This window comes from Natator depressus, chromosome 8, assembly GCF_965152275.1.
Source record: "Natator depressus isolate rNatDep1 chromosome 8, rNatDep2.hap1, whole genome shotgun sequence".
In the NCBI taxonomy this organism is placed as follows: domain Eukaryota; kingdom Metazoa; phylum Chordata; order Testudines; family Cheloniidae; genus Natator; species Natator depressus.
The window spans coordinates 94,502,469-94,515,772 of NC_134241.1; the positions used below are offsets into that span (position 1 = coordinate 94,502,469).

Sequence of the window (13,304 nt, forward strand, 5' to 3'; positions counted from 1 at the left end):
TTCAACAGAACAGTTCTTCTCATTCACTTGTCAATCCAGGTTGTAGATAAGCATTTCAAGCTGCCCCATGCTTCCAGCAAACCACCCAGGACTTCGGGAAGTCTGATGGATACCTCCTACAAAACGCTACGATTTGCGCTTAGAGCATCCCTGAAAACTGCGATATACCGGGTCACTACTACTTTTGGAGAACATCTAAAGTAAGGCCTTTTGTATTGGCAGCTTCCTGCTTAGTTCTGTTTAAATGAATGTAATAACAAAGGCCATGTCTACACTAGCACTTATGTCGGCGCAACTTTTGTTGCTCAGGGGTGTGAAAAAACCACCCCCGAGTGACAAAAGTTTTGCCGTCATAAGCACTCGTGTGCACAGTGCTATGTTGGCAGGAGATGCTTTTCCACTGCCATAGCTTTCGCTGCTCATTGAGCTGGTTTTATTATGTCAACAGGAGAGCTCTCTCCCGTTAGCATAACATGGCTACATGAGAGCTCTTACAGCAGCACACGTGTAGCAGTACAGCTGTGCTGCTCTAAGCTTGTAAGTGTAGGCATGGCCCAAGTGTGCCTATGGAAAGGGAAGTCCCAGGAATAGGACCTTCACAGGACATCAAGTAACAATTTCAGCTGTTGAAAACACAAAGGGAATTTTCCGAATTCCCCCTCCTAATGGCGATGAATGTGTATTATTCACATGGATAATCATCTGTAGAGTCCTGATAGCCCCCAAACATGGGGCTTTGACTGTCAGGCTCTGGCTGGCTGTGCTGTTCTTGTAAAAGCAATAGGCAGCCTCATTCCTAATTTGTGGACATGCGAGTTGATGGAAGTTACATGAACTATGAGATCATCGTTCTTCTGTTGGCATTTGGCCACCGTGCTATTAACTTTGAAAGTAACAGTAACACATGAGCAACAACTACTTTATAAGGGATTTTTCCTTTGCAGACTTCAGATAGATATATTTAAAATAGATTGTTTACATTGGGAGAAGAGTTGCATGAATTTGTTAAATACTAAAGGAGCTTATAAGTGAATTACTGTTTAGGATCTTGTTTAAAAGAACAAATACCTTTCAGTAATTAAAACTATTTAATACTTTCATACATGAGAGCAGGTTTAAGAAGAAGTATCCAACTCCAGATCTGAATTTGCTTGTCTTTGCCCTTAATATTTGAATGTAGGTTTTTATTATATAAGACAGCTGGGTTTTCTAGATTTCTAATGGACTCCCAACTATTGATTTCAGCTTGTACTTAAAATGTTTTGACATATGAGGCTTTGCTCTACAGTTGATGTAACATGTTAATGTACAATTTTATGCTTGTATTTTGTTCTAGTGCAGTTCAAGTGTCTGCAGAGCATAAGAAAAGACTTCAGCAGTTCTTGGAGTTCAAAGAATAGTTAAGTAAATTAAATAGGTTATGTTGCTGATACAGCTACAGATGGACAGTACATGTTTAGCATTCTTGAACTGGAAGAAAGTGGGACTAATTAATCAGTCTTCCTGTCTTGTTTGGCCTTTTCAAAAAGTGTATTTTAAATGTAAATCATGGAATTTTTCAACTGTTAGCAGAATTACAAAAAACTTCTGTTTGGATCACTTTACTTGATCTTTTGTATAATAAAGCTCTTTTTTTAAAAATGTCTTTGTTTAAATATTCTTGGCAATTGAAGAAACCTCAGTCTTTGTTTTAAATATTCTTGGCAATTGAAGAAACCTCAGTTCTCATTTTATGAGATTAGTATCTGCTTTTGAGGCGAACAGGGTTAATCTGTCACTTGTTTTACCAGGTATGTTTTACCTGGAAGCTCATATTAAAGAATGAGGGGCAGATTTGCAAAGGTGCTTAGGCACTTAAAGATGCAGATATGCCCCTTGTAACACTTACACTAGGCACCTATGTGCATCTTTAGGCACCTGAATACCTTTGTAGATCTGGCCCTTAGCATTCTTTAGTGCAAGGAGTTTGTGCTTTAAGTGATTCAAAAGTATGAACGTTGTGCTATAGGATAAAAGGGGCAACATTTCTGTCTGATGGCAAAATAGCTGCAAAACAAAATGGTGTGCAGAAAGCCATATCTAAAGAACACAAGCAAGTACTGTTTACTTTATAAAGTATATAGTTTGAGAAACTAGCAACTTGGATTTTAGTTTCAAGAGGGTGCAGAATTGTTACTGATGAGTGGTTTTTAAATTAAATTGGTCTACATAAAGACATGTAGAAAACATTAAAGTTAGTAAAGCTTGCCTAGTGAATTTCCAAATAGCAATTCTAAGGCTCTGTTGGATCATATTAAAGAAGTTCTGTATTAAAATCACAAATGAGTTTGATTCCCCATAGTTTAAATTCCAGGGTATTACTAATTAAGAGGTCTCTTGGTTTTTGGTACTGTTTCTCTCCCTCTATGTGTGAAACTTGCAAGCTGCTAATTGTGTTAGTACATTCTAAGACAGTCTGTTCTCAAAAAGAAAAGGAGTACTTATGGCACCTTAGAGACTAACAAATTTATTTGAGCATAAGCTTTTGTGAGCTACAGCTCGCTTCATCGGATGCATTCAGTGGCCACTTGATGACAGGTAGCAAGTAGTACATTCTGCAGTGACCCATTAAGGTTTTATGTGTAAAAAATGAACAGACTTGAGACAACTATGGTGCTCTTAGCATTTACTATAAACTGATAACCTCAGTTTAAGGACTTGATGTTTAAATCCCACATAATTTAAGGTTTCCACTGAATTTAAGGTCTGCCTGGCATTTGGGCAGGATTTTTGTTCTTGACTGTTTGGCTTTTTTGTAATTTGACTTACTCATTTTTCATTATTACACAGTACACCTCGGCCAAAATATGGTCTGGTAACTCAATGAGTTACATCTTAGTACTGACTTGTTCAAATGGTTTTGTTAAAAGTTTCAAACACTTAAAAAATCTGCACCTGTTTTCTTAGCAGTACAGTAGGAAGGTGCACATGAGGAAGAACTCCTATGTACTATGAGTTGTAACCAGTTGTATTATGGCTGATACCAGGAGTCTTAAAATGCAGACTTCTGTCTGAAACTAAATGTTTGAGGTTGGTCCCCCTTGTTTTGCAATGGAGATTTACACATCTTCCCCCAACTACTATTGAGTAGGATTTGCTGAATCCTGTGTGAACTAGCTGGAGAGGTACTTTGCAAGGCAAGAACTGATTACTGTGTGATTTCTTTAAAAAGCTACAGCTCTCTGCTCAGAAGGATGGCTATTAAAAGTCACAGAAGAGTCCATGTCTCTCTTTTCATAGCTTTACCCTTGATGGCATTGCCCTTCTTATAGGGTGACCAGATGTCCTGGATTTTATAAGGACAGTCCCGATTTTGGGGGCTTTTTCTTATGTAGACACCTATTACCCCCTACCCGTGGTCCTGATTGTTCACACTTGTCCCCAGGTCACCCTACCTTCTTAAGCACATTCTTGATAGGGTTATGAGCATGAGATACTGTTAAGTGAGCTGTAGCTCACGAAAGATTATGCTCAAATAAATTGGTTAGTCTCTACGGTGCCTCAAGTACTCCTCTTCTTTTTGCGAATACAGACTAACACGGCTGCTCCTCTGAAACCTGTTAAATACAGTTAGTTCTGTTTGTTTTGCTTTATCTCTAAATGGTATAAAATCCATATGCCTACTCCGTTTGTTACAGAAGAGGGGACTACTATACAGCCCAAATGGACGTGGGGGAAACCAGATTTGCTTTAATGTGTGGTTTTTTTTACTGCCTGATAATTACTACTTCCCTCAGGGCCTAATAGATCAACACTTACAGCCTTTTTACATACAATTGCCTCTAAATAAAAATAGCCTTTATTTGCAACCTGTGTCTGAAATGAAATTGGGATTCTTTGTCCTGTCCATCACTGCAGCCTCAGTCTGCAGTGTGGTTAGTGGAGGAGAAATTGCAAAACGTTTCTACAGTTGGGTCTCACCATTCGTTCAATTCATATAAGGCAAACTGCATACAGCAAGGGGTGAGACCTGCTTCACTGAGCTGAGCTGTTGCTGTTTACTGTGTTGTCTGTTGAAAGTGAAAGTAAATCCAACCAAGTGGGGTTGGTTGTGGTGAGAATTTTATGAACCCGTCACCTTTCTAAAAAAGTTAACGGTAGCAGAATGTCTGAAATGAGCTGGGTGCAGCTTTAACTAGCTTCTGTTGAAGTGCACAGTTTTCTTTTAAAATAAAGGTTGAAGTTCTGGGCCTATTATAAGTAATCATTGAAGTGGGATTGCAAAGGTAGCTAAACTTTGAGATTTAGCCGGTTGGTCTGACACTTTTCTCTCTGGAAAACTGGTGCATGATTGCTCGACCTCTGCTCAAAGCCTAAATACATCCCTGAAATGAAGCGGTTTCGGCCTTCAGAGTAGTGTTCTTGGACAGAGACTGCATTGAGCTAAGGCACAATGTCTGTAACGTACAAATAGCTTTTTGTGGAGCAGCCAGCTCCCAGCCGCTGAGAGGCATGCCTGGCTTCTAGGTCAGTGCCTCCTTCCATGATTAGCCCCTCAGACACAAACAGCTGGAAAGGCTATCAGCTGTCTTTCCCTTTCTGCCCTCTATTTTTCTCTACTTTTGATGTTTGTCTCTTTAACTTTTCAAGTCTCAACGTCTGACCAATGAATTTTTTTCTTCCCCAGTTTATCAACAATTGTAAACTTCCCTAAAGTAACAGAGTATGTTGAGCAAAAGTGATGGGTCATACAACAACTTACATAAGATGCACCATAAAGCTCCCACAAGGTGTCAATGTCATGCATCACATCTATTGTTTGCACAGTCTAATGGTTCTTAAGCACCATTCACTGGCTAATGTATTTGGTACATGGTGGTAATTCTGGGGAGAACTTGGTAGGATTTGGGGAGTTTATATAGCACCTTTCAAGCTGAAGGCAGTCAAAGGATGATACAAATTATATCTAAGGATCACTTTCCACTGTAATTCAGCCATGCATAGGATAGCCAATGCTAAGCTAGCACAGTGTAATTTTGTGGGGGTGTTTTGGAGAAGGTTAGCTTAATTTAATGGTCTGTACTTGGTGAACAGGACAGCAGATAACTCTTTTCAAATCTTTGTTTGCCAGCAGAGGTCACTGCTCCAAACATATTTAGGAAAATAGCTAGATTGCAGGCTGATCTGCTTTTTAGTGGTGCTAGGGAAGGACATGCTGAAAACTATCATGCCAAGCTTTATTTAAGGCCCCCATGCTGCAGTGAGAATTGTGTAGGTGCATTCTTACAGCTGTGTAGAGCCCCATAGACTTCAATAGGGCTGTCAGGGGCTTATTCCTTCACCCGCTTACTTCCCTGGTCCTTCTCGCATGAACAGAGAGCAACAATACCCGAAGTCCAAAGGTGCAAACAATTCAATGTTTATTGGGGTGAACTTCCAGCAAGCATGATTCCAGTTTCCTTCCTTAGTGTCCCCCTTCCCAGCTCTGACACTACAGAGCCTTATCTATGTCCCTGTTCCCTTGTTCCCCTGTTCCTTAGCAAAACATGGTTCCAATTCCACACCCCCATTCCCTGTTCCCAGACTATATAGTAAAACTTGAGTTCTGCTTAGCTATACCTTAACCAATCATTTTCCTGAAATTTAACTAACCAATCCTAACATATTGTAACATGATTATTTAACCAATTATATCCCACCACCTTAGTTTACACCCAGCAAAATTAATTATACAGCAGACAGAAACAATCACAGAACGAGACAGATTATACAGACAAACAATAGGGAAATCGGGACTACAGTGATAGAACAACAAAGAAATGAGGATTTCACATCCCAGCTATTGATAAGTGAGTTCTTGCCAGACAGGATGCTATCAAACTAAGTTTCCTTTTACATCTTCTAGGCACTTCCCTTTCTCTGGAGGTGATAGGCATTATCAGGACAGGATTGTATTCCTAACAGCCCAATAGCACCTGATTTCAATGTGACTAGTTTGGAATGTTTGAGTAGCAGTCGTGTTAGTCTGTATTCGCAAAAAGAAAAGGAGTACTAGTGGCACCTTAGAGACTAACCAATTTATTTGGGCATAAGCTTTCGTGAGCTACAGCTCAAAGTTAGCTGTAGCTCACGAAAGCTTATGCTCAAATAAATTGGTTAGTCTCTAAGGTGCCACTAGTACTCCTTTAGTTTGGAATGTGAGGAAGTGACCATTTGCTTCCCAGTTTATGGCTGCTTCTGCTGCTTAGCCAAAGGCCTTAGCCTAAGAACAGGGCCTCAGACTGTCACAGTGAGAGAAGTCCCTTACACCGGCAGGCAGTGATTTTGATTTTTATACCTCTATAACTAGCCAAGTGATCAGAATACACCTAAATTAGAGTACAGGCCTTTACAGACAGGCCTGAATATCTATATCCTAACAAGGGCTTGGAATAGGTGCAGGAGCATGCATACAAGAAATTATAGACCAGTGAGTCTAACTTGGTTCCAGTGTCTTTCCAGGTATCAAATTATTAAACCATCAGTTTGTAAGAACCTAAAGAATAATAGGCTTATAAGAAATAGCCAGCATGGTTTTGTCAAAAGTCAATCATGCCAAGCCAGCCTAATTTCCTATCTGACAGGATTATTGGCTGGATAGATCACATTTACAGCTTCCTCCCTATCTGTCTTGATTTTAGTAAGGCTTTTGACATAGTCCCATGTGACATTCTCATAGGCAAACTAGGGATAGGTTGTCTAGATGAAATTACTACAAAATGCATGCACAACTGGTTGAAAAACTGTACTCAAAGAAAAGGAGAACTTGTGGCACCTTAGAGACTAACCAATTTATTTGAGCATAAGCTTTCATGAGCTACAGCTCACTTCATCGGATGAAGTGAGCTGTAGCTCACGAAAGCTTATGCTCAAATAAATTGGTTAGTCTCTAAGGTGCCACAAGTACTCCTTTTCTTTTTGCGAATACAGACTAACACGGCTGCCACTCTGAAACCTGTACTCAAAGAGTAGTTATCAATGGCTTGCTGTCAAACTGGGGGGATGTTTCTAAAGCGGGCCCATAGGGGCATGTCCTGGGTCTGATACTATTTTAATATTAATTACTTGGACACTAGAATAGCGAGTACACTTATAAAATTTGCAGATGACACCAAGTTGTGAGATTTTGCTAACCCTTTGGAGGACTGGATTAGTGTTCAGTGATCTTGACAGACTGGAGAATTGGTCTGAATTAAATAAGATGAAATTCAATAAAGACAAGTGCAATGTACTTCACTTAGGAAGGAAAAATCAAATACACAATGAGGAATAACTGTTAGGCAGTAGGAAGTACTGCTAAGAGGATCTCATGCCATGAGTGGATCACAAATTGAATACCAGCCAACAAAATGGTGCAGTTACAAAAAATGCTAATATTTTTGGCGGTATCAGCAGGAGTGTTCTGTGTAAGACACAGGAGGTAATTCTCCTGCTTTCATGAGCACTTCTGAAGCCTCAGCTGCTGTGTCCGTTTCTGGGCATGACACTTTAAGAAAGATATGGACAAGCTGGAGAAAGTCCAGAGGAAAGTAATAAAAATAAGTTTAGAAAATCTGACCTATGTTTAGTCTTGGGAAAAGACGATTGAGGGGGAACATAAGTCTTCATAGATGTTAAGGACAGTTTATAAAGAGGACTGTGATCACTTGTTCTCTATGTCCATTGATGGTAGGATAAGAAGTAATCAGCTTTATATGCCACAAAGGAGGTTTAGGTTCGATATAAGGAAAAATTTTCTAACAGGATAATGAAGTTCTGGAATAGGTTTTTAAGGGAGCTTGTCATTTTAAGAACAGTTTGGACAGACACCTGTCAGGGATGGTCTAGGTTTACTTTGTCCTGCCTCAGCATAGTGAGCTGGACTAGATGACCTCATGAGGTCCCTTCCAACCCTTCGTTTCTGTGATTCTAGGATCTCATTGCAGGATTGGGACCTGAATCCATATCTTTAGATGCACATAAGTGAACAAACTTGAACCCTGTTTGCCATACCACCTTTATAGTAACAAGGTCGTTCTAGGAAGAACTGGCAGTGCTGCCTATGGTTAAGGTTACCTAACGCTTTTCCCAGTACAGGACCCCATTTTCAGTTGGTTGTAACTTTGCCGTACTAGAAGTTCGGGTTGAAGAGACCAGATGGGTGAGGTAATACCCTTTATTGGACCAACTTTTGTTGGTGACCGAGACAAGCTTTTGAGCTTATACGGAGCTCTTCAGGTCTGGGAAATGTACTCAGTGTGTCTCTGGGAAATACCAGGTGGAACAGATTTAGCATAAGTAGTTAACACATTTCAAGGGACCATTCAAAATGAAGAGGCTCGTTAACAGCCCTCCAGTCATAGGGCGGAAAGGAAGTGGGGAAGAAGTAGTTGTGGGGGTAGTGAGTTACAGATTAGACACTCTGGATTTATGTCTTATTACAATATTCAGTCCATGATTTTTAGTGTCTAGCAAAGTTATGAAAAGTTCCCAGACTTGTCTTTTGTGCAGACTGTTGTGCAGGTTTTCTTTAAGGGCCCTGACTGATAGGTCAGCTATAGAGTGATTGAAGGTTATAGGGTAAAAATTGGGTAACCGGAAGGGGACACCAAGCAGAAAGCCCCCAACAACGTCCACTACTCCTCAAAGACGTTTAGGGAGTCAGTGGATGCTGTCCGAGGGCAATCTGCTCAGAGGTATGATTGGACAAGGGAACAGAAATAGGCCCCACAGTTGCAGAACATCTGTCCAACATCCTCCTCCTGATATGATGGGTGGCCATCTTGGCCAGTGCTAGGAGGAGGTTGATGGGGAGGTCCCATGATGTGATGGACCAATGGATGGGGTGTGCCCGGATCAGGAGGTGCAGGGAAAAGTGCAGCCGGAACCTCAGTCAGAGGTTCTGAAGGAGCCGGAAGAAGAGCTGCAACCTGACATGCTCTACATAGATGTGTGCCAGGGTTTCCCTCTTACCACAAAAGGGGCAGGTGTCAGGAGTTTGTGAACCACGTTGGGTACATGCCCATGCTTGCAGTTCCATGAAGGAGCTGCCAACTAATGTCCCCAGTGGGCCATGGAACCTGGGTGCATTGGAAGGTGTGGAGTGAATGAGGTAGGGAACTGCAGAAAGAGAAAAGGTGGACTTGTGGTTCAGGCAGTTGAATGGTGCCCTGGAGAACTGGATTCTATTCCTGTCTCTGCTGCAGAGTTTCTGTGTGATGCTGGGCAGCTCCCATAAACCAAACTTTTCACAGGTGGCCACTGTGTGTGCCTTGCAATTTAAAACCTGGTGTCTGGTCTGCAGAAGTGCTGAGTGCTCACAGCTGCACCCGAAGTCAGTGCGGGCTGTGCTTTGAACATAGTAAGTGCTACCCAGTACTAAGGCTATGTCTACACTTACAATGGCATAGCTATGCTGTTGTAAGACATGCAGCGTAGCCACTCTGTCACCAGGAGAGAGCTCTTCTGATGACAAAATAAAACCAACCCCAACAAGGGACGGTAGCTTTGTCAGCGGGAGAGTGTCTCCCGCCAATGAAGCACCGTTCACACTGGTGCTTTTCGTTGTTAGAACTTCTGTCATCTGGGGGGTGGGTGTGTGTGTGTGTGTTCACATCCTTGAGTGACAAGTTTTAACAAAAGTGCAGTATAGACATAGCCTTAGTATGCTGAAAACTCAGGTGCAATGTCTCAAGTTTTGCCCCCTAAACTTAGGGGACACCTTTGACAATTTTTGCTTTAATCTCTGTGCCTCAGGTCCCCATCTGTAAAATGGGGATACTGCTACCCCTCACCTCACAGGGGGTATTGTGAAGATAGATTAACTCACATTCGTGAAGCACTCTGATGGTATGGTGATGAGCGCCATAGAAATGCCGAGGAGGGGATTAACAATTCTGCATTTACTGCATGCCATCCACACCCTGCACTGAATACGCTCAGTGTGTGGCCCTCATGCCAATGAGGAGAAAACAAAATATTAGAGTCACCCATTCGGTGAGCATCATTCATCCTGTGCACTGCATGAGGCAGACGTCCTGTGGAAAAATATGCTATTATTTAATTATAATGCATACACACAGGGGGTTGAATTAATGCAACCTTAATTCTAGCATTTCTAACTTTTGAGGGTTTAACTATTTGCAGCTTCAATTTTCTTTTAAAGTAGGTAGTTGGTTTTGTTTTGCTTTTTTGTATGCATGATGGATCTACTGTGTGAGATGAATCTATAACTGCTTCAGAAATAACTAACATAGTTTTTGCATCCAAAGTACAGTAACCCTAAGTGAATGTGTTAGGTAGAATAGTCCTATTTATCTGGAATCCTGTACAGTTATCTGCCAAATTTCCAATAAAAAGGACCGAAGGAATCGCACTGAGCCTTTGATCCTGGGAACCTGGCCACCTATTATGTTTTTGGTATCTAAAGTGGATTGGAGATTTTTCTTTTGTTTTTCCAAGTCCAGGATATACTGGCTACTAGTTCCATTTGAAAAGAGATTGTTTTTTGTAAGATAAAAATCACACTGATCTGGGGGACTTCTTTCTTTCTTTATTAAACAAATCTGTAAATTATGAAGGAACGGCTGAGCACACCACTAGTTAATGGGTGGTCAGTTTGACCTTGCTGTCTTAATTTAGGAGGTCATTTGAAAACCATTATAAGAAAGGACTCATGGTTTTTGTGCTGCCTTAAAGGGACATTATCAGTCTTTAAAAATGAACCCATCTCCACAGATATCCCCTTTGGTTAAGAATTTGTCTGACTGTTTTTTGTACTATTTGTGTTTCAGTAAATTTAAAATAAAAACAAGCCTGGATTTGTGCATGACATTGTAAATTAATTTGTGTGTGTGAATTAATAGCACATTTGAAAACTGGGTTATTTATAACAGGGGTTTTCATCTCTCCTGCAAGGAATGTTTTTTATTTTAAATAGAATCCTGATGGTAACATCTACCCACTGTAACAACTGTTAAAGCAGGGGGCGTTCTAAGGCGTTTCAATCTCAAGCATATCCCTTTTAAAAATTTCAAAACGCACCCGCCGTTTTTCCTTACAGAAGCAAAATCAGAGCTTTCAGTATGGAAACCAGTGAATAAATCATATCTGTGTGTTCGCTCTTCAGAGTCTATTTTAAAGGTGACTGTTTGTTTTAGTTCTTTTCCTCCAGAAAAAACCTACACAGTGAAACAGAGACCTCAGAGCATAGCTCACATCTAAATAGAGTATCTTGTGGAGATCCCCTGTTCTGTTTGCCTCAGACAACATCCTTGTGGCTACCATAGCAGTTGATTACTAGTGAAGGTGGTAATATAAGAAGAGTATTTTGGAGACAGTATTTTATCCATTGATTCCAGTGGACTCCTGTGGATTTCAGGGATCAAATCCTAATAGGGCTGTCCATTGTGGGGTAGAGGGGAAAAATTAGTTGCATCATCCCCTTTTCATCTTCATTTAATGTCCTTCCTCATCTGTTTTTGTTGTTCCCTGTTCCTCTGCCCCCCGTTACTTTCTGGTTCTTTCCCCTGCAGATGCTTCCTTGTTCCCTTCTCACGTACTCTGATCTCAGAGAGCAGCTCCTGTTCCCTCCTCCTAGAACAGCAGCTTGTACCAGAGACTGCTGTGTTTCATCCTCCATTTTTACAGCTGCCCGTACAGGTGTTGAGGCTCTTCATTGCAAAGAAGAACCTGGATGCCTGTAGAACAGCGTTCTCAAACTGGGGGTTGGGACCCCTCGGGGGTCACGAGGTTATTACAGGGTGGGTTGTGAGCTGTCAGCATCCACCCCAAACCCTGCTTTGCCTCCAGCATTTATAATGGTGTTAAATATATTAAAAAGTGCTTTTCATTTATAAGGGGGGTTCGCACGCAGAGGCTTGGTATGTGAAGGGTCAGCAGTACACAAGTCTGAGAATCACTGCTGTAGAAGCACCTGGAAACAGAGGAGGAACCAGCATCATGGCATTGACCAGTTAGCCACAGACCATCAGTAACAGAACAGCTGCAGTAACCAAACTTGTTCGAACATCAGTCTTTCTTCCCACCCCCATGAACGTTTTTTGTGTTGGGATCTGTGCTTTTCTATGGCCCAGGTCTACAGTGAAAGCATGATCAGCTAGCTGCACGTATATCACGGTTGTTGCTAGCATAGCTTCCCTGGTCAATGGGGTCAGGGATTTGTTTTTGGTCTCAGAACCAAGTTACATCACTGCCATGTTAAGAGCATGCAGACTTCTGCAATGCATCATAATGAGAGGATTTAATTGTTTGGTCTTGATCTAATCTGAATAGGAGCAGCGTTACTCACAATCTAGCCCTAAGGGAGTATAGAGACAGCCCTGAGCAAGGGGTGGTGCCTTTATTGCACCAACCCAGAAATAGATTCAGCAAGCTTTCTGACAAACACCCCTCTGCATCACTCTTCCCTCTCTCTTTCCTTTCCGTTTTGCTGCTGAGAGGTGCTAGTTTACTATTATAATGGTCAGTTACTACCTACCAGTAGCTGAACGCCTGTGCTGTGGCACCAATGCTCAGGTGATGGGTCATTTGATCCATCTCCCTAATACAATCAATGAAACTGTTACATGCAAATTACCTGCAGAGTAAGGGTAGTGATTGGTTTAATTACCTCTGATCACAATGGTCGAGGGTTCTTGGCATGACGTAGATACATGCCTTACTGTAGCAGCGTTCCAGACGGGTGTGATTCGTAAAGTCCAAATGGCTGAGAACTTAAAAATTGGACAGTAACAGACCACAAAACCCAGTGCTGATTCAACCTGGTGATATTCTAACAAAAAGAGCTCTCACCCATGCTAGTAGCGGCTTCCAGCGTGTCACAGTGATGTTTTAGGCTTCAGAGTGAGTCACAGACTGACAAATTTATTAGAGAGGGTCCAAGCTGGGTCAGCTACTCTGCCACTGAGTAGGGGAGGCAAGGTTCTGTTCATTCCCCATCCACATCCTCCCCCTTGGCCTCGGAAGGGAATAAGCAGACAAACAGCCCTACTCCTATGTGCTTGCACCTAAGAACCAGGTCACCCACACAGAGAGGTTTTTACCCCTTTCTGTGGCCACTTAGTCCAAATCACATTCTCGCTCCTACCAACTTAACTAAAGAGTTTTGGAAAGTAAAACTAAAATTGTATGCCAGACAGGGCCACACAGAACTTTATTGGGGGTTGGGGCAAACTCTGAAACTGAGGACCCCCCTCCATCCAGAAAAATTACCACTGAGGTGAGGTCCCGGGAGGCAAATAGAGCAAGCCTGCCCTGTACTCACATCACAGTGGGAGCTCCTATCC

The 13,304-nt window shown here is 41.7% G+C and overlaps 1 protein-coding gene across 3 annotated transcripts in view; it reads left to right on the forward strand.

Moving 5' to 3' along the window:
* Window positions 1-1,621, forward strand: part of NDC1 (NDC1 transmembrane nucleoporin) — a 32,926-nt gene extending 31,305 nt beyond the window's left edge. For all 3 annotated transcript variants that reach the window (XM_074961705.1, XM_074961706.1, XM_074961707.1), the window contains exons 17-18: window positions 40-200; window positions 1,337-1,621. In XM_074961705.1, the coding sequence (XP_074817806.1) occupies window positions 40-200; window positions 1,337-1,400 (225 nt within the window). In that variant the 3' untranslated portion in view covers window positions 1,401-1,621. The remainder of the gene's footprint in view (window positions 1-39; window positions 201-1,336) is intronic.
* The last annotated feature ends 11,683 nt before the right edge of the window (window positions 1,622-13,304 follow it).